At 45.1% G+C, this 20455-nt stretch overlaps 1 protein-coding gene across 8 annotated transcripts in view; it reads right to left on the bottom strand.

Annotated features, from left to right (window-relative positions):
- Nucleotides 1–20455, bottom strand: part of LOC109936948 (arf-GAP domain and FG repeat-containing protein 1-like) — a 75140-nt gene that overhangs the window by 15324 nt on the left and 39361 nt on the right. For 5 of the 8 annotated variants that reach the window (XM_048620093.1, XM_048620097.1, XM_048620092.1 and 2 more), the window contains exons 6-7: nt 18305–18514; nt 3345–3489 (exon numbers count right to left, since the gene is read on the bottom strand). In XM_048620093.1, coding sequence (XP_048476050.1) covers nt 3345–3489; nt 18305–18514 — 355 coding nt within the window. The remainder of the gene's footprint in view (nt 1–3344; nt 3490–18304; nt 18515–20455) is intronic. The other 3 variants (XM_048620099.1, XM_048620100.1, XM_048620098.1) reach the window with 1 other exon arrangement.

The following is a 20455-nucleotide window of genomic DNA, read 5'->3' as shown; positions in this document are numbered from 1 at the left end:
ACATTAACTCTGATTTCTATCCACAGATGCTGCCAGACCTGCTGAGCCTTTCCAGCAATTTCTGTTTTTGTTTGATTTTCAGCATCCACAGATCTTTCCGTTCTTAACCAAGAGAAAAATAGCTTAAGTAAATCACCAATAATGGGGATATTAATGGAACTGAAGAGTGACAAATCCCTAGGACCTGACGATTTTCACCCATTGGTGTTAAAAGATGCAGGAGGTCATACTGTTGATGGCCTAGCCATCGTTTTTGGGAGTTTCCTGAATTCATGAGTTGTACCTATGGATTGGAAAGTTGCTTACATCAGTCTTTAAAGGTGACAGGGAAGCCAGAGAATTATAGACTAGCGAGCCTGACATCTGTGGTGGGAAAATTGTTGGAGTCTATAATCAACAATAGGGTATCTAATCACCTCGAAAAAGTTCGGTTAATCAGAGAGAGTCAGCACAGATTCACGAAGGGTAGGTCACACTTGACAACCTTTAGAGTTTTTGAAGAGGTGACAAGGATGGTGAACAGAGCTAAGTCAATGGATATTGCTTACATGGACTTATAGAAAGCTCTGGTTAAAGTCCCATACAAGAGACTATTAGCTAAGGTGGAAGCCCACGGAATTGACAGCAAATTACTGACATGGATAGGAAATTGGCTGAATGGCAAGAAACAGTTGGAATACAAAAATACAAATTGGCAGGACGTGACTAATGGCACCCACAGGGATCTGTGTTGCGGCCTCAATTATTCACACTATTCATGAACAATCTGAATGATGGCATAAAAAGTCAAATATCCAAATTTGCTGAAGACAAAAGTCGGGCAGCATTGTAAATAATATTGATGACAGCATAAGATTACAATAGGATATTGACAAACCAGGTGAATGGTCAAAGCTGGGGCAGATGTAAGCAAGTGTGAGGTTATCTATTTCAGACCAAAAAAGGACAGATCACAGTATTTTTTTAGAATGCTCAAAGTTAAATACAATGATGTCCAACAAGATATGGGTTCAGGTGCACAGCTCTTTAAAATGCATGAACAGGTGCAGAAAATAGTCAAGGCGGCTAATGGAATGCTGGCCTCATATCTAAAGGGCTGCAGTATGGGGATGCAGATGTTATGCTGCAGTTAAACAAAACCCTAGTTAGATCCCACTTAGAGCACTGAGAGCAGATCTGGGTACCACATCTTAGGGGTTAAGTTATGAGGCGAGAATAAACAAATTAAGCCTTTATTCTCTCGAATTTAGAAGGTTAAGGGATAATCTAATTGATGTCCTCAGGCTATTAACAGGGAAAGACAGGATAGATAAAGATAAATTATTTCCATGATTGAAGATTCTAGAAGCAGGGGCTTAATCTATGAATTAGGGCCAGGCCATTCAGGAGAGATGTTAGAAAGCACTTCTACATGCAAAGAGTAGTGGAGGTTTCGAACTCTCTTCCTCAAATGGCTGTTGATGCTAAATAAAAACTGAAAAGGACTGCGGATGCTCTAAATCAGGAACAAAAACAGAAGTTGCTGGAAAAGCTCAGCAGGTCTGGCAGCATTTGGCTGTCAAAGCTAATTCAATTGTTCAACTTAAAATCTGCAGATGACAAATTTTTATTAAGCAAGTGTATCAAGGAATCTGGACACAAATCAAACATGATCTTATTAAACAGCGGAGCAGGCCTGAGGGGCTGAATGGCCTACTCCTATTCCTATGTTCCTAAGAAATGGTTGGAGGCACTAGATACCGCAAAGGCAACAATCTGTCTATTATAACAAAGACTTATGGTCCAAAACTTCTTGTATCTCTTGCCAAACTGTTACAACTACAACACTAGCATCTACCACAAAGTGTGGGAAACTGCCCAGGTAAATCCTGTACAAAAAGCAGGAAAAATCCAACCCGTCATTAATTCTCTAATGAGTCCGCTTTCAATCATCAGTAAAGTGGTGGAAGGGGTCACTGATGGTGCTATCAAGTAGCACTGCTCAGCAATAACCTGCTTGTGGACATTCAGTTTGTGTTTGCCAGGGCCACTGCATTCTTAACCTCATTACAGCCTTGGTCCAAATATGGACAAAAGAGCTGAATTCCAGAAGTGAGATGAGTGTGACTGCTCTTGACATCAAGGCCACATTTGACCACGTGTGGCATCAAGAAGCCCTGGAAAAACAGGATTCAATGGAAATCAGGGGCAAACTCTTCACTGGTTGGAGTCATACCTGGCACAAAAGATTTGAGATCTGTTATATCAGTTCCAGGACATTTTGCAGAAGTTCCTGAGGGTTGATGTTCAACAGCATTCCCATCACTGAATCTCCCACTGTCAACATTCTGGGGTTTACCACAAACCAGAAAAAGAATGAGGCCAGCCAAATACAAGACTTCAGGTGCAGGTCAAAGTTGGGAATTCTGTGACAAGTGACTAATCTGCAAGCTTGTGCACAAGACTCAAGTCAAGGGTGCAATGAATACTTCCCACTTGCCTAGATGAGTGCAGCTCCAATACTCAAGAAATTTGCACAATCCAGGACAAAGTAGCCAGATTGATTAGCAGCCTGTTCACCAGTCAGCATTCACTCCCTTCATCAGCGATGCAGTGGCAGCAATATGCACCAGAGAAGATGCATTGCAATAACTCAATGAGATCCTTTTCAGCATCTTTCATAACCTGAAGCCTCAATCACAAAGACACAGACAGCAGATGCATAGAAACATTCTCCCCTCCAAGTCTCATACCATCCTGACTTAAACTATATCAATGAGATAGCAAGAACTGCTGATGCTGGAGGCAGAGATAACAGTGTGGGGCCGGAGGAACACAGCAGGCCTGGCAGCATCAGAGGAGCAGGAAAGCTGATGTTTCGGTCAGGACCCTTCTTCAGAGATTTTGAAAAAGGGCTGAGCCGAAACATCAGCTTTCCTGTTCCTCTGATGCTGCCTGGCCTGCTGCATTACTCCAGCTCCACACTGTTATCTTAAACTATATCAACATTTCTTTACCATCCCGGAGTCAAAATCCTAGAACTCTATCCCTAACAGAACTGTGAGTGGCATGTAAGGCCACTGCAGTGGTTCAAGAAGGGGCTTCACCAACAACCTCTCAAGGGGCATCAAGGGCAGTGACCTGGCCACTAGTGCCCACATCCTGAGATTAAATAATAAAAAAAGATTGTCTCAAACAGAGTGCCAACTTGCCAACTGTTCTGTTCAACTGCACAAGTTGTTCAATCCCAAATTGTCCAATACCTCATTGACAACACTCATCTTGCCTAACACAATAAATTACACAAGAAAGGACTGAAGAGGAAAGGGGAGGTAGCGAAGGGAAAAGAAAGACCACCACAATACCTGCTAGTGCCAGCACCGGCATTATTTGAAGGCACTCCCATATTAAAGACGCTGCTGTACTCGGCTCCTGTATACTGGCTCGAAGAGACTGTGGGTTGGCTGCTCGTTGCTGAGGTGAAGCTGAAGCCGGACATCTGGCCACCTGCTGCTTAGAAACATCAGTGAACAAGGAAACAAAGTTACTGCACTGCTCCTTTACCCTTCCTCACTTGGTGGGGGGCATCACCAAAGTGATGACTCCTCTTCGCTTGCTGACGAGAAAACCCCAAAGGCCAGGCTTGGGCCCAGGCAACCCACGAGAGCGCCTCCGGAGCTACAAATGGGATCAGGCTGACTTTCTCCACCATCCCTTACCCTTGGTGCTGAGGAGCATTGCCATGCCACAAGGCTGTTGAACAACATGCCTGGGGACCTACCTGTATTTACATAATGTCTTTCACAAAGTAAAATGCCTCAGGTAACTAAGCAGCACGAAAAGAGGAGTAAGGCAACATGCTGGAGGTATCAAGACTAGAGACCACCGATGTGGAGTTGAAAGTTCATCTTAAAAGAGACAGTTTTAGAAGAGACCTGCAAAGCTTGACCCAGGCAACCAGTGCCACAGTGACAGAGTTCAGGACTGACAAAAAGACCAGAACTGGAGGCTTGCAAGGCTACAATAGATAAGGGAGGGAAGAAGCAAATAGAGATGTGAATAAGAATTTTTTTTAAAATCGATGCATTGCTGGGCCAGTAAGGTGAATGGAGGATGCTGATGGCAGGGAAGGATAGATGAAGGGGACCTTGATGCTCATGTGTAAATAAGCATTAGAGTTTCAGATGGGCAGAAGTTTATGGTGGGGGGCAGAAAAGTGCTTTGGAATATTCAAATCCAGAGGAAACAAGGGGCAGCATGGTGGCTCAGTAGTTAGCAGCGCTGCCTCACAGCACAAGGGACCCGAGTTCGATTCCACCCACGGGCGACTGTGTTGCACTTGCATTCTCCCATGTCTGTGTGGGTTTCCTCCGGGTGCTCTGGGTTCCTCCCACAGTCCAAAGACGTGCAGTTTAGGTGGGTTGGCCATGCTAAATTGCCCAGTGTCCGGGGATGTGGAGGCTAGGTGGACCACCCATGGGAAATGCAGGGTTACAGGGACAGGGTAGGGAGGGGGGTCTGGGTGGGATGCTCTTCAGAGGGTCAGTGTGGACTCGATGGGCCAAATGGCCAGCTTCCAAACTATAGGGATTATATGATCCTAAGGGGAGAGATGAGGATTTCAGCAGCTAACTTGAGGCAGCAAGGAGTTATGAATGATATAACACCACACTTGATGAACTAAGCCACCAAGTGAGGCCTAGAAAAGTTGCTGTGACCTGACCTTAGGCAAGGCTGGTAAAATAACAGACAGTATGACTCAGCATTTCCACTGGAAAACTTGGTGAGGCTGTGATGCACATTGCTACCGAACCTAGAAAAAAAAGCTGCAGGAATGAAGTGAAACCGGAGTTTACACAATTACAGCCAAACATCTGAAATATGATGCCACCCTTTCGGGAGTGGTGGTGATGTGTTTTACTGTGGGTTCAAAGCATTTAATATAGGTTCAAAACATTTAATGCATATTAAATTTTTTAAAAATCAGCTAACACAACAGATTTGATTCAATAGGTTTTTCACATTTTAACATTCCAGACAAAAGTATTATTTCTTTAAAACAATATTCTCCTGGGCCATTTCAGGACTCCACACAATAGAAGTGAATGAGATGGGGTTCGGATCCATTGGGATTGTGTACAACAGGAGTGAACAAATCTGAATGTGGTCTGTGGGATCACTGTAAGAGTGGGCAATCACCAGTTGTCCAAATGTAGCAGGGCTGGAGGATCAGAGAGCGGCAGAAGTCAAAAGCGTGACAAATACAGTCTAAGAAGCCACATTTCAGGTCCCAAGCCACAATAGCAACTAGAAATGTGTGTTCTGACAGGGGTACCCGTCACTTCGGCATTACTTAGTGGCATAGGCCTGAAGCTTTGGCAACTGCACAAATTTTTCTTTATCTTTACTTGTGAGAGATGGCCATCACTGGCTGGCAAGCATTTATTGCCCATCTGTAGATGCCTTTGAGAAGGGGACAGCAAGCTGCCTTCCTGAACCGCCGTTCAATGGGTAGACCTGCAGTGCCCTTAGGGAGGGCATCGCCAATGATTGCACAATGTTCAGCACCATTTGTGACACCACAGAACTGAAGCAGTCCATGTTCAAATGCAACAAGATCTAGACAACATCCACACTTGGGCTGACAAATGGTAAGTAACATTCAAACCACATAAATGCCAGGCTATGACCATCACTGGTAAGAGACATTCTAGCCACCGCCCTTTGATATTCAATGGTACTACCATCATTGAATCTCCCCCCAACATCTTCAGGATTACCACTGACCATAAACTCAACTGGACACATATATAAATACAGTGGTTACAAGACGAGGGCAGAGGCTAGGAATATTGCGGCAAGTAACTCAACTCCTGACTCCCAAAGCCTGTTCACCATCTACAAGGCAGAAGTCAGAGTGTGATGGAATACTACCCACTTGCCTGGATGAGCGCAGTTCCGATGAACTCAAGATGCTGGGTACCATTTCGGTCAAAGCAGCCCGCTTGATTCGCACCAGATCCAAAAATACCCATTCCATCCACTACTCACTAACAGCAGTGTGTACCATCTGCAAGATGCAGTGCAGAAATTCTCCAAATATCCTTAGACAGCACCACCCAAACACATGACCACTTCCATCTAGAGGACGGAGCAGCAGATACATGAGAACACGACCCCTTGCCACTCCCACACCTTTCATGGTCATTTTATTGTAGCACCAGGCCACAAAGACAGATACAAAGAACAAAGAGCAAAGAACAATACAGCACAGGAACAGGCCATTTTGCCATCCATGCCTGCGCTGGTACATTTTGCCGTTCCATACCAAAACAGTATCCCTCTATTCCCTTCCTATTCATGTACTCTTCCGGGTGCTTCTTGAATACTGCCATCCTGTCTGCTTCCACCACCTCTTCTGGCAGCATGTTCTAGGCACTCACCAGCCTTTGTGAGAAAAACTTGCCTTGCACATCTCTTTTAAACTTCACCCCCGCACGTTGTATCAGTGTCCCTTAGTAATTGACCCCTCCACCCTGGGCAAATGCCTCATACTTTCTGCTCTACCCATGTCATTCATAATCTTATAAACTTCTATCAGGTTGCCCCTCAACAACCTGCGTTCCAGGGAAAACAAACTCAGTCTATCCAAACAAAAACAGAAGTTGCTGGAAAAGCTCAGCAGGTCTGGCAGCATCTGTGAAGAGAAATCAGAGTTAACATTTTGGGTCCAGTGACCCTTCCCCAGTCTATCCAACCTTCCTTCATAGCTAAAATCCCCCAAACCAGGCAACCTTTTCTGTAATCTCCCCAAAGCATCCACATCCTTCTGGTAGTGTGGTGACCAGAACTGTATGCAATATTCCAAGTGTGGCCTAACTAAAGTTCTATAAAGCTGCAGCATAACTTGCCTACCCTTATACTCCATGCCCCTTCCAATGAAGGCAAGCATACCTTTTTTACTACCTTATCTAGCTGCGCTGCCATCTTCAGCGATCTGTGGATCTGAACACCCAGATCCCTCTGCATTTCAATACGCCTAAGGGTTCTGCCATTCACTGTATAACTTCCACCCATACTTGACCTTTCAAAATGCATCACCTCACATTTGTCCAGATTAAACTCCATCTGCCATTTTTCTGCCCATGCATCCAACTTACCCATATCCTGCTGTACCCTCTGACAAGCCTCCTCACTATTGGCAACTCCAGCAATCTTTGTATCATCCGCAAACTTACTCATTAGACCAGCCATGTTTTCCTCCAAATCATTTATGTAGACCATGAACAGCAGAGGTCCCAGCTCTGATCCCTGTGGAACACCAGTAGTCACAACCTTCCATTCCAAAAAGCATCCTTCCACTGCTATCCTCTGTCTCCTATGACTCAGCTCGTTTTGTATACATCTTGCCAGCTCATCCCTGATACCATGTGACTTCATTTTTTGTACCAGTCTGCCATGAGGGACTTTGTCAGAGGCTTTACTGAAATCCATGTTGACAACATCACCCACTTTTCCTTCATCAATCATCTGCGTCACCTCCTCAAAAAACCTGATCATTTAAGAGCTCACCTACCTCTTCTGGCTCCACACATGGATTCACTCCTTTGTCCTTAAGTGGGCCAACCCATTCTCTGGCTGCCGTTTGAAATACGCCCACATTTCCGATGTGGATTTACCCTCAAACAGCCATCTCAAATTAACATTCTCCAGTTCTTGCCGAATATTGTTGTAGTTTGCATTCCCACAGTTTAACACCTTCACCCAAGGGTTGCTGTTATCCCTATCCATGAGTACCTTAAAACTCACAGTATTATGGTCACTACTCCCAAAATGCTTCCCCACCGAAACTTCACTCACCTGGCTGGACTCATTTCCCAAAACCAGGTCCAGTATAACCCCTTCCTTTGTTGGACTGTTTACATACTGTGTCACGAAACCCTCCTGAATGGTCCTTACAAATTCTGCCTCATCCATGCCCTTGGCACAAAGTGGGTCCCAAGTCAACTTAGGGGAAGTTTTACATCCACAGCAACCCTGCTTGTTTTTATATCCTTCCATAATCTGTCTACATTTTCTCTCCTCTATCTCCTGCTGGCTGTTGGGAGGCCTGTAGTATACCCCCAGCATTGTGATTTCACTTTTCCTATTTCCGTGTTCTGTCCATATTGCCTCGCTGTATGAGTCCTCTGCTATATCCTCCCTCAGTATAGTTGAGAGATTCTCCTTTACCGGTAACGTAACTCCCCCACCCCTTTTACATCCCCTTCTATTACACCTGAAATATCTATATCCTGGGACATGCAGCTGCCAGTCCTGTCCCTCTTTCAGCCAAGTCTCTGTAATTGCAATAACGTCATAGTTACAAGTACTAACCAAAGCTTTAAGTTCATCTACTTTGCCTATTATACTTCTTGTATTGAAACACATGCACTTCAGACCACCTGCCCTGCTCTTTTCAGCAGTGTTTCCTTGTCTGTTCTTGTTCTTAGTCATGTTTGCCTTGGTTTCTACCTCTCCCTCAATTTCTGCACCTACCGCCCTACTCCTCTAGTTTCCATCCCCCGCCACACTAGTTTAAACCCGCCCCACCCCAACCACGCTACCAAAGTATGCTCCCAACCCCAAGGACATCGGTCCCAGTCCTGCCCAGTTGTAATCCATCCAGTTTGTACAAGTCCCAGCTCCCTCAGAACCAGTCCCAGTGCCCCACGAATCTGAAACCACCCCCCCTCACACCAAGTTTTCAGCCACGTGTTCATCGTATATATCCTGCTGTTGCCACTCTGACTAGCTCGTGGCACTGTATTAATCCTGAGATAACTACCTTTGAGGTCCTACATTTCAACTTTCTTCCTAGTTCTCTATGTTTTGCTTTTAGGACCTTATCCCTTTTTTAAAAGTATGTCGTTAGCACCGATGTTTACCACGACCCTCCCCCTACAGAATGTCCTGTAACCACTCCGAGACATCGAGGATCCTAGGACCAGGGAAGCAACGCCATCATCCTGGACTCATGTTTGCGGCCAATGAAACACCTGTCTATTCCGCTTACGATTGAATCAACTATAACTATAGCATTTGGGGGTAGGCGATGGTTTAGTGGTATTATCGCTAGATTATTAATCCAGAAACCCAGCTGATGTTCTGGGGACCCAGGTTCAAATCCCACCACAGCAGATGGTGGAATTGGCATTAAAAAATATCTGGAGTTAAGAATCTACTGATCGCCATGAATCCACTGCGGATTGTTGGAAAAACCCACCTGGTTCGCTAATGTCCTTCAGGGGAGGAAATCTGCCAGCCTCACCTGGTCTGGCGTACATGTGACTCCAGACCACAGCAATGTGGTTGACTCTCAACTGCCCTCTGAAATGGCCGAGCAAGCCACTCAGATGTAACAATCACGACAAAGACTCTAAAGAAATGAAACTGAACGGATCACCTGGCATTGACCAAGGCACCGGAAAAAACAACAGCAAAAAAACAGCCCTGTTGACCCTGCAAAGTCCTCCTCTAATGTCTGGGGTTTAGTGCCAAAATTCAGAGAGCTGTCTCTCAGTCAAGCAACAGCCTGACATAGCCATACTCACAGAATCATGCCTTAGAAAAAAATGTCCCAGACATCACCATCACCATCACCATCCTTGGATATGTCCTGTCTCACTGGCAGGACAGACCCAGCAAAGGGGACGGCACAGCGGTATACAGTCAGGAGGGAGTTGCTCTAGGAGTCCTCAACATTGACTCCGGACCCCATGAAGTCTCATGGCTTCAAGTGAAACATGGGCAAGGAAACCTCCTGCTGATTACCACATACTGTCCTCCCTCAGCTGAAGAATCAGCACTCCTCAATGTTGAGCAACACTTAGAGGAAGCACTAAAGATGGCAAGGGCACAAAATGTGCTCTGGGTGGGGGATTTCGATGTCCACCAATGAAGAGTGGCTCAGCAGCAGTACTACTGATCGAGCTGGTTGGGTCCTAAAGGACATAGCTGCTCAACTGGGTCTATAGCAGGTGGTGAGGGAACCAACAAGAGGGAAAAACATACTTGACCTCATCCTTACTAATCTGCCTGCTGCAGTTGCATCTGTCCAAGACAGTGTTGGCAAGAGTGACCATTGCAGTCTTTGTGGAGATGAAGTCCTGCCTTCACATTGAGAATAACCTCTATCTGTTGTGTGGCACTATCACCATGCTAAATGGAACAGACTTCGCACAGATCTAGCAACTCCAGACTGGGCATCCATGAGGCACTGTGGGCCATCAACAGCAGCAGAATTGTACTCCAACACAATCTGTAACCTCATGGCCCGGCACATCCCTCACTCAACCATCACTATCAAGCCAGGGGATCAACCCTGGTTCAACCAAGAGTGCCAGGCGCAGCACCAGACATACCTGAAAATAACCTGGTGAAGCCACCAAACAGGACTACTTGCATGCCAAACAGCGAAAGCAGCAAGTGATAGACAGAGCTAAGCGATCCCACAACCAACAGATCAGATCTAAGCTCTGCAGTCCCGCCACATCCAGTCATGAATGGTGGTGGTCAATTAAACAATGCACTGGAGGAGGATGCTCCACAAATATCCCCATCCTCAAAGATGAAAGAGTCCAGCACATCAGTGCAAAAGATAAGGCTGAAGCATTCGCAGCAATCTTCAGCCAGAAGTACCAACTGGACGATCCATCTCAGCCTCCTCCAGTGGTCCCCAGGCATTACAGATACGTCTTCAGCCAATTCAATTCACTCCACATGATATCAAGAAATTAAGTTGGAGACACTAGATTCTGCAAAGGCCACCAGCCCTGACAACATTCCGGGAATAGTACTGAAGACTTGTGCTCCAGAATTTGCCGCTCCCTTAGCCAAGCTGTTCCAGTATGGTTACAACACTGGTATCTACCCAACAATGTGGAAAATTGCCCAAGTATGGCCTGTACATAAAAAGTAGGACAAATCCAACCCGGCCAAATACCGCCCCATCAGTCTCCTCTCGATCATCAGTAAAGTGATGGAAGGTGTCAGTAACAGTGCTATCAAGCAGCACCTGCTCAGCAATAACCTGCTCAGTGACGCCCAGTTTGGGTTCCGCCAGGGCCACTCAGCTCCTGACCTCATTACAGCCTTGGTTCAAACATGGACAAAAGAGCTGAATTTCAGAGGGGAGGTGAGAGTGACAGCCCTTGATATCAAGGCTGCATTCGACCGAGTGTGGCATCAAGGAGCCCTAGCAAAACTGGAATCAATGGATATCAAGAGGCAAATGCTCCAGTGGTTGGAGTCATACCTGACATATCAGAAGACGATGGTGGTTGTGGGAAGTCAATCATCTCGACTCCAGGAATTTCTGCAGGAATTCCTCAGGGTAGTGTCCTAGGCCCAACCATCTTCAGCTGCTTCATCAATGACCTTCCCTCCATTACAAGCTCAGAAGTGGGGATGTTCGCCGATATTGCACAATGTTCGGCACCATTCGTGACTCCTCAGATACTGAAGCAGTCCGTATCCAAATGCAACAAGATCTGAATAATATCCAGGCTTGGGCTGACAAGTGGCAACTGACATTCGCGCCACACAAATGCCAGGCTATGACCATCACCAATAAGAGACAATCTAACCACCGCCCCATGACATTCAATCATGTTACTATCACTGAATCTCCCACTATCAACATCCTGAGGGTTACCATTGATGAGAAATTCAACTGGACTCACCACATTAACAGAGTGGCTACAAGAGCAGGCCAGAAGTTGGGAATACTGCGGCGAGTAACTCATCTCTTGACTCGTCAAAGCCTGCCCACCATCTACAAGGCACAAGTCAGGAGTGTGATGCAATACTCCCCACTTGCCAGGATGAGTGCAGCCCCAACAACACTCAAGAAGCTTGACATCATTCAGGACAAAGCAGCTCGCTTGATTGGCACCACATCCACAAGCATTCACTCCCTCCACAACTGACGCTCAGTAGCAGAATGTACTATCTACAAGATGAACTGCAAAAATTCACCAAAGATCCTCAGACAGCACCTTCCAAACCCACGACCACTTCCATCTAGAAGGACAAGGGCAGCAGATATACGGGAACACCACCACCTCCAAGTTCCCCACCAAGTCACTCACCATGCTGACTTGGAAATATATTGCTATTCCTTCACTGCTGCTGGGTCAAAATCCTGGAATTCCCCTCCTAAAAGCATTGTGGGTCAACCCCCAGCAGGAAGACTGCAGCGGTTCAAGAAGGCAGCTCACCATCACCTTCTCAAGGTCAACTAGGGATGGCCAAGAAATACTGGCCAGCCAGCAATGCCCACATCCCACAAAATGAATAGAAAAAAAATGTCTATATCTATTTCTCCCTCCCTCTGCAGCAGAGCCAACCATGGTGCTTCTGCCCTGAGGGGCCATTCCCCTCAACCATACCCAAATTTGTGTATCTGTTTTGTAGGGAACAGCCACAGGAAATAGAACTGAACTGGATTTCGCTCATCATCATGGTGAGTTGACACTGCAGTTATTACTCAGTCTTAAAACCCTGTACACCAGGCAGTAAAACCTGGACAACAGAAATGAGGTGCAAAGAATAACTAAGTTGAACGAATGGTCTCTTTCAAAGCTGCAGATGTGGCTGGCAGAACTTAATTAAGTTCAAAGTGAGCATGAAGAAAGACAACATAAAGGTACTAAAATGGGCACAACAGAGAAGTTCCCACCACATCAAGGAAGGTACAGTGAGCAATACTGACAATGGGATGTGCTTTCTAACACAGAAAACGTGAAAATGCTCACGTTCAATAACTGCCTACAAAGAACAGAAACAGTCATGCAGATTGAACAGGCAACATGAGTTAGAGTTGAAGAAACCAGAGTAAGCAACTCAAAGATATTAAGAACTGCCAATGCTGGAGTCAGAGATAACAGTGTGGAGCTGGAGGAACACAGAAGGCCAGGCAGCATCAGAGGAGCAAGAAAGTTGATGTTTCAGGTCGGGACCCTTCTTCAGAGAAAAAGAAGGGTCCCAACCCTAAACGCCAGCTTTCCTGCTCCTCTGACCATATATGATTGGAATGAAAGGCATCCAATGTTAACATTAGGACATTACCAGGTCAGAAACAGTACTGCACGGGGCTATATACAGTATAAAAATCCCCCTATTATTTTAAAAGATTAAAGTAAACAAAGTCATAGTGTCAAAGACTCATATAGCATGGAAACAGACTCTTCGATCCAACCTAGTCACGCCAACTATAATCCCAAACTAAACTAGTCCCACCTCTCTGCACTTGGCCCATATCCCTCCATAATACGGAGGTGAAATGACTCACCTGATGAAGCATCAGCACTCCGACAGCTTGTGATTTCACATAAACCTGTTGGACTATAACCTGGTGTCATGCGACTTGACCATATCCTTCCAAACATTTCTTATTCATGTACTTATCTAAATGTCTACTAAACGTTCTAACTATATCCACATCCACTTAACTTCTAAACGATGACATTCAGATGGAGGATTTGAGCTATAAGGAGAGGCTGGATAGGCTGGTACTTTTTTCCACTGAAGCGCAAGAGGTTGAGGTTTCTAAAATCATGAGGGGTATAGATAAGACGAATGGCAGGTGTCTTTTCCCTAGGGTGGGAATTTAAAGATTATAAGGCATACTTTAAAGGTGAGAGGAGAAGGACTTGAGGGGCAATTTTTTTTTTAAAAACAGAGCGGTTTGAAACAAATTCCATTGACACCATCCTATCACTACTTCCAGGACAGGGACAGCACAGGGTTAAATACAGAGTAAAGCTCTCTCTACTTTTTTTAAACTGCAAGTAAACAGGAAGTTCCTTCTACATTGTTTTCATCAAACACTCCCAGGACAGGTACAGCACAGGGTTGGATACCAGGTAAAGTTTCATCTACACAGTCAAGAACCTTCCTCAGTCATAAAACATCTGAGTAATTATTTCACATGAAACACTGCCAAGGTAGGCTGAAATTGAGCCTGGAAGTTTCTGTATCTGCCTGGCTTAGTATCAATAAGTGGATATTCTTGTAAAACTGAGGCAGACATTTAGGAGACAAGATATCAAGGTTCCAGGTCTACCTGCCCACCACAGTCTACCTGACAGCTCTCTCAACCTACCACAGGAGGCTGCTGTATCACCAGAGGAACTCCAGGGCCAGACTTGATGCTCAGGCAGTTCATTAAACTGCACTTCCTGGGGGTCAGGAAAAGTTGAGGTCTCAACTGACATATCCTTTAAGAGCTCTATATTTTCAATTTAACAGGTCAAGTACTGCAGCTGAGTAGACTTCCGCCCGAGATGAGGAATTCAGGAACCGACCTCCATCACCTGCAGAGTCAAAGGCTGAACAAAAAAAAAGGATGGACAATGCAATGAGGTGAGAATCTAACTGGAGGCACGGACAGCTACACTACAGGCTGTGGGACAGAGCCACAGAATCCTGTATCATTCTGTATCGAGGCAGCAACAGCTGAAAGTCAACAATTGGCTTCAGCAGCTTTGGGAGGTGATTGGAAACCCAGAAGAGGCAATCCCATGCCTGATGCTCAACCAAAAGGCACCTACAATCTCTGATGACACGTCATCACTATGTCTGAGGACAGACCTTGCGGGGTGCGACAGCTCCAGGCACAGGGTCAGAAGCCACGGGAACACAGGAACCAGTGAAATTTCACTGGTGCTAGTGGAAGAGCAAACATTCACACCACACAAATGTCAGGCTATGACCATCACCAACAAGAGACAAACTAACCACCACCCCTTAACATTCAATGGTATTACCATCACTAAATCCCCCACTATCAACCCGCTGGGAAATTACCATTGACCAGAAGCTCAACTGGACTTGCCACATAAACACAGTGGCTACAACAGGGAGGTCACTGCAGCGAGTAACTCACCCCCTGACTCCCAAAGCCTGTATAAGACAAGTCAGGAGTGTGATGGTATACTCTTCACTTGCCTGATGGGTGCAGCTCCAAAACCACTCAAGCAGCTTGACCCCATCCAGGACAAAGCAGCCCACTTGATTGGCACAACGTCCACAAGCATCCATTCCCTCCATCACCAATGCTCAGTGGCAGCAATGTACACTATCTACAAGACGTGCTGCAGAAATTCACAAATTCACTCAGACAGAACCTTCCAAACCTACAACCATTTCGATCTAGAGCAAGGGCAGCAGATACATGGGAACACCACCATTTTCAAGTTCACCTCCAAGCCACCCACCATGCTGATTTGGAAATATATTGCCATTCATTCATTGTCACTGAGTCAAAATCCTGGAATTCCTTCCCTCATGGCATTGTGGGTCAACCCACAGCAAGTGGACTGCAGCAGTTCAAGAAGGCAGCTCACTACCACCTTCACAAGGGCAACTAGTGATTGGCAATAAATGCCAGCCAACAAGCCCTACATTCCAAAAATGAATTTAAAAAAAGCATACATTTCCTTATGGGCAGAGGATCCTTCAGGAATGGACTATGCTTCCTTTAAATCAGACATGAGGAAGACAAAAAGAAACCATCTTGTATATTGCTTACCCACAGCCGTAATGCTCCTTGCATTTTGAAAATGAGGCACTCAGAGGAAAAAAGTAGAGGATCTGTCCTTCGCTGGATTGTCACCACTGCACAATTTGCATGCTGAGGCAGGTAAAATGAAAACAGGGCATTGAGAGGCTGAGGGGATGACTTGTGCTTGCACACATTGGGTCAAGTTGGGACTAGAGCTGTCCTTGTTACATTCTTTCAACAGGGCTGCTCATGGCTTTTGAACCTTCCATCCACCTCCAGTTTCTCTATTTGACATTTTTTTGTCCCAAAATATGAAGAGACAGTTCACCATGCTAAAATGGAACAGATTTTGGATAGATCTAGCAACTCACGATTGGGCATCGATGAGATGTGGTGGATCATCACCAGCAGCATTGTACTCCAGCATAATCTACAACCTCATGGCCTGGAATATCCTCAAGCCAAGGGATCAACCCTGGTTCAATGAAGAGTGCAGGATGACGTGCCAGGAGCAGCACCAGGTATACCTAAAAATGAGGTGTTAACGTGGTAAAGCTACAAAACAGGACTACTTGCACTCCAAACGACATAACCAGCAAGTGGTAGAGCTAAGTGATCCCACAACCAGCAGATCAGATCACAGCTCTGCAGTCCTACCACATCCAGTTGTGAATGGTGATGGACAATTAAACAATTCACTGGAGGAGAAGGCTCCACAAATATCCCATTCTCAATAATGGAAGAGCTCAGTACATCAGCGCAAAAGATAAGGCTGAAGCATTCATAACTATCTTTAAGCAGAAGAGTCGAGTGGATGATTAAGCCCTTCCAAAACTGTGATCACGATCACCTCGAGGCACGAGGACAGCAGGAACATGGATATATTACCACCTTCAAGTTCCCCTCCAAACTACTTACCATCTTGACTTGGAAATATTTGCTGTGCTTTCAGTGTCACTTGAGTCAAAACCTTGGAACTCCCTCCCTCCTGAGCACTGAGAGTGCACCTACAATACATGGACTACAGTGGTTCAAGGCAGCAGGTCACCACCACCTTCTTCAAGGCAATTAGACATGGCAATAAATGTTGGCCCAGCCAACGTCACCATTGTCCCACAGTTTGGGGAGGGTGGGGTAGGAAGACAGACAGAATAGCAAGGAACAATAAGGAGAAGAGGAGGAAAGGGAGGGGAAAGGAGATATAGAATTGATAGGTACGAGTGAGGAAGGACAGGCAAAAAGCGCATGTAAACCGATAGAAGGAAACTAAGCTTCTGGACAGTGTAGTTATCTGTAACACAGCAATGAGTGAAATGCCTCTGGAGTACTGGACAAATTCAAAACTCGGATGCTGATAAAACTGACATGATGAAATCAACGACAAATTGATGTCAGGGCATTGAGACAGAAAACTCTGTGTGCAGAACATTGAGATGTGTTCGTCCAAAAAAAAAAAAATTTCCCTGCTTGTATTGCTGAAGCCATAAAGTTTACATGAGGAGGATGCAAATATTGGTGCCTGTAGAAAACCCTTGAGAAATTCCTTCTGGTAAAATCCAACTGGGAGCCAATTCTGTCCAAACAGCAAATCAAAGTCTTTTTATGATCAATACAGGTGATGCTGGAAATACTCGAGAAAAAACACTGAGCTAGCATTTCAAAAAAAATGACCTCTCATCTGATCAGAAAGGTTATCTCCAGTTCTCTATTCACTATCAGGACCTGCTGAGAAACCTAGTTTTTTTTTGCTTACTATTTCAGATATCCAGCATCCACATTATTTTGCTCTTTCTTTGTAACCTGGTGTTTAGAACTGCCAATCAAACTTCGATAGTGATGCAGCCCACAATTTCTTTAATGAGTGTTAAACTCGAGAGGGATTATGACAACTCGATTGAACTGACTAATGTTACAGGGTGGAGTAACATTTATATCAACATTATTCATTTTCCTCACTGGATTGGGTGATTAAAAAACTCTGGCTAGGGATGACAATATTAATTGATAGACCTTTTCAGAGGACTGAGATACTCCAACGATTCCTCCCCACCTCTTAGATCAAAGCCCCATTGAGGGCATCTGGAGTACTGCATACAGTCTTGGTCCCCTAACTTTAGGGCAAATGTAGCTGTATTGAAAGTAGTTCAAAGATTCACTAGATTGATTCTAGAGATGAAAAGCTTGTCTTATGAGGGGATTATGCAATTTAGTCCTATACTTGGGTTTAGAAGAAATGTAGTTGAAGTATACAAGATGCTAAAGAGGATTGACAAGGAGGTGCTTCCCCTTGTGGGCAGTACAGAATGAGAGGTCACAGTTTTAGACTAAGGGGTGGTAGTTTCCAAACAGAGATAAGGAGGAATTACTTCTCTCAAAGGGTCTTGAATCTGTGGAATTCCCAAAGTGTAATAGGCATAAATTTTAGGAAGGGATAGACAGGTTTTTAACTAGTAATGTGTTAACTGGTTATAGAGAGTGGGCAGGAAGCTGGAGTCGAGGCCGAGATGAAATCAGCTGAATTGCCTACTCCTGCTCCAAGTTCTTGTGTTTATTCTTAGCCCAAGTATTGTTTGATGCTAATATAAACCCTGAACAATCTCTCTCTTCCTATCCCAACATAACTACAGGACAGTAACACTCAGAATTGTTCCGAGTTGGGACTAGAGGATCTTTGGATCTGCACATCCTTCTCGCTTGTCTGTCTGGAATTGTTGTCAAGTCTTCCCCCCACAGCACCATCCCCCTCCAACTCCCTAATGCCATTTGACTGTTGCTTACCTGCAGAGGACTTAGGGGCATTAAAGATGCTTTCTAAATCCGCGAGCGCTGCGTATTTGTCGACTTGCGAGGCAGCCTGTTTACTGGAGGTGGCGGCCGTCGAACTTGTGGGCACGGATGTGGCCTGAGAGCTAGTGAAGGATCCGAAACTAGTGCTGGAAGATTTTGGGAAGGTATCAAAGTTTGCAAAGTTAGCGCTGCTCGAACCACCTGTTGCAAATGAAGAAAACAAAAAGGAATGGGAGGGGAAAAGAAACTAAACGAAAATGAAAACAGAACGAGAAAATAAAATTGACTCAAGAACTCAACACAATGCATGTCATGGAGTTATGCCCAACCTTGCAAGTCTCCAGGTCCAAGGTTTATGCACTTATATGGGGCTTGATATAGTGGCAGAATCAAAGCTAAGTTTGTGGGGCAACGTGTATTGTGTTCGCTCTGTCACGGTTAAGGCATCTGGTGTCCTTGGCTTTACACCCTCCCTCTTCAATTCCCACCTATTGTGATATGGACACCAAGCCAATAGTATTCCATTCAAAACCAGACTATTCAGGCAGAGAATCAGCCTGCTCACTTTACAACCCCTCAAGGCACCCGAAGTGGCTACATCAAATTATTGCATTGAACTGATGGGATCTCTGCCAAACCTGATCTCAGGTTCAATTTGCTAGTGTAATTACCTGCCAAAAGATTAGCAAAAACAATAAATCCAAATGGCAAAAAGTGCGCAAGTAACTCACTTGCACAGATGTACTTGGCTAGACACACTGCATTCTCCCACACACTGTCACCCAGGCACACTCACAATCAGAGACAAAAATAGAAATTGCTGGAAAAGCTCAGCAGGTTTGGCGCATCTGTGGAGAGAAATCAGAGTTAACGTTTTGGGTCAAGTGACCCTTCCTCAGAACAGTTCTGAGAAAGTCACTTAATTCAAGGGGAAATTAGAGATGGTTAGAGCAACAGACGCTGGTTCAATCAGATATGCCCACATCAAAAATTATTAAAAATCACAAAAAACCATACTGCTCATTTCAAAACCAGTGGAAACAGTTTCATGACATCTGTGCTAGTGAACTTGTCTTAATTTTTAAAAGGTGTTAAGGCATCACCATTGTGACAGCACCCCAAGCCAACTAAACTCCATCAGCGGGGGTTATTTGGAGCCATTCAAAGCAGAAGTCTCCAGGCTGAACCTCCATCCTTGTCTCTCCACCACACCCCCAATTCTGCCCCCAGTCCCAACCCCACTGGAGATGTTTACACTGAGCTTTGGTATTACTGGATCAGGGAGAGCACAAAGAAAATCGAGCCAATGCTCCTGTTTGCGATCAGGCAAACATGGCTGATCTGATTGTATCTGTAAATCTACATTGTTGCCTACTCCTGATAACCTTTCACCTCCTTGCTTAACAAGAATCTATTTGCCTGTGCCTTGAAAATATTCAAAGGCTCTGTTTCCATGCCCTTTCAAGAAGATAGTTCCAAAGACACTCGCACCTCAGAGAAAACATCTCATCTCCATCTTAGCTCGACAGCCATGATTTATAAATAGTGATCCGTGGTTCGAGATGTATTCTCTCCATCTCCATTGTGTCAAGACCCCTCAGGATCCTGTATGTTTGCTCTGTTGCAAGTGCACCGCACAGATAATGCAATTGCACTGCACTGTGATGGCTTCTGTGGTCAAATAATCACCCTGACACTCTCATGCCGGCAAACAAAATGGTGCCTGCTGGAGTCTACATTGGTCATCACCTACAGGGAAGAAAATAAGTTGAGTGAAAACCCATTATTCCATTTTCCTACCACTACATACAGATCACAGCATTTTGTTTAAGCCACAACAATGACAGCAAGGGAAAGGGACTGCTCACATACAACGTGCAAGAATTAGCAACGGCACAGTCAGCACTACACATTTGGAGAAGCACTGGCTACACGCCTCTGCAGTAAATGGTCTCAGTACTTAGCACCGTCAGACAAAGTTAATCCATGCCACACAGCTCGACATCTATCACATTTACTACTCATTTCTCTCAAGGAAGAATTCTGCCATCTTTACCCAGTATGGTCGACACGTGACTCCAGACTGACAGAAATGTGCTTAACTCCTAACTGTCCTCTGAAATAGCTGAACAAGCTGCTCAG

This window comes from Rhincodon typus, chromosome 45, assembly GCF_021869965.1.
Source record: "Rhincodon typus isolate 14 chromosome 45, sRhiTyp1.1, whole genome shotgun sequence".
Taxonomy (NCBI): domain Eukaryota; kingdom Metazoa; phylum Chordata; class Chondrichthyes; order Orectolobiformes; family Rhincodontidae; genus Rhincodon; species Rhincodon typus.
This window is presented reverse-complemented; position numbering and strand designations above follow the sequence as displayed.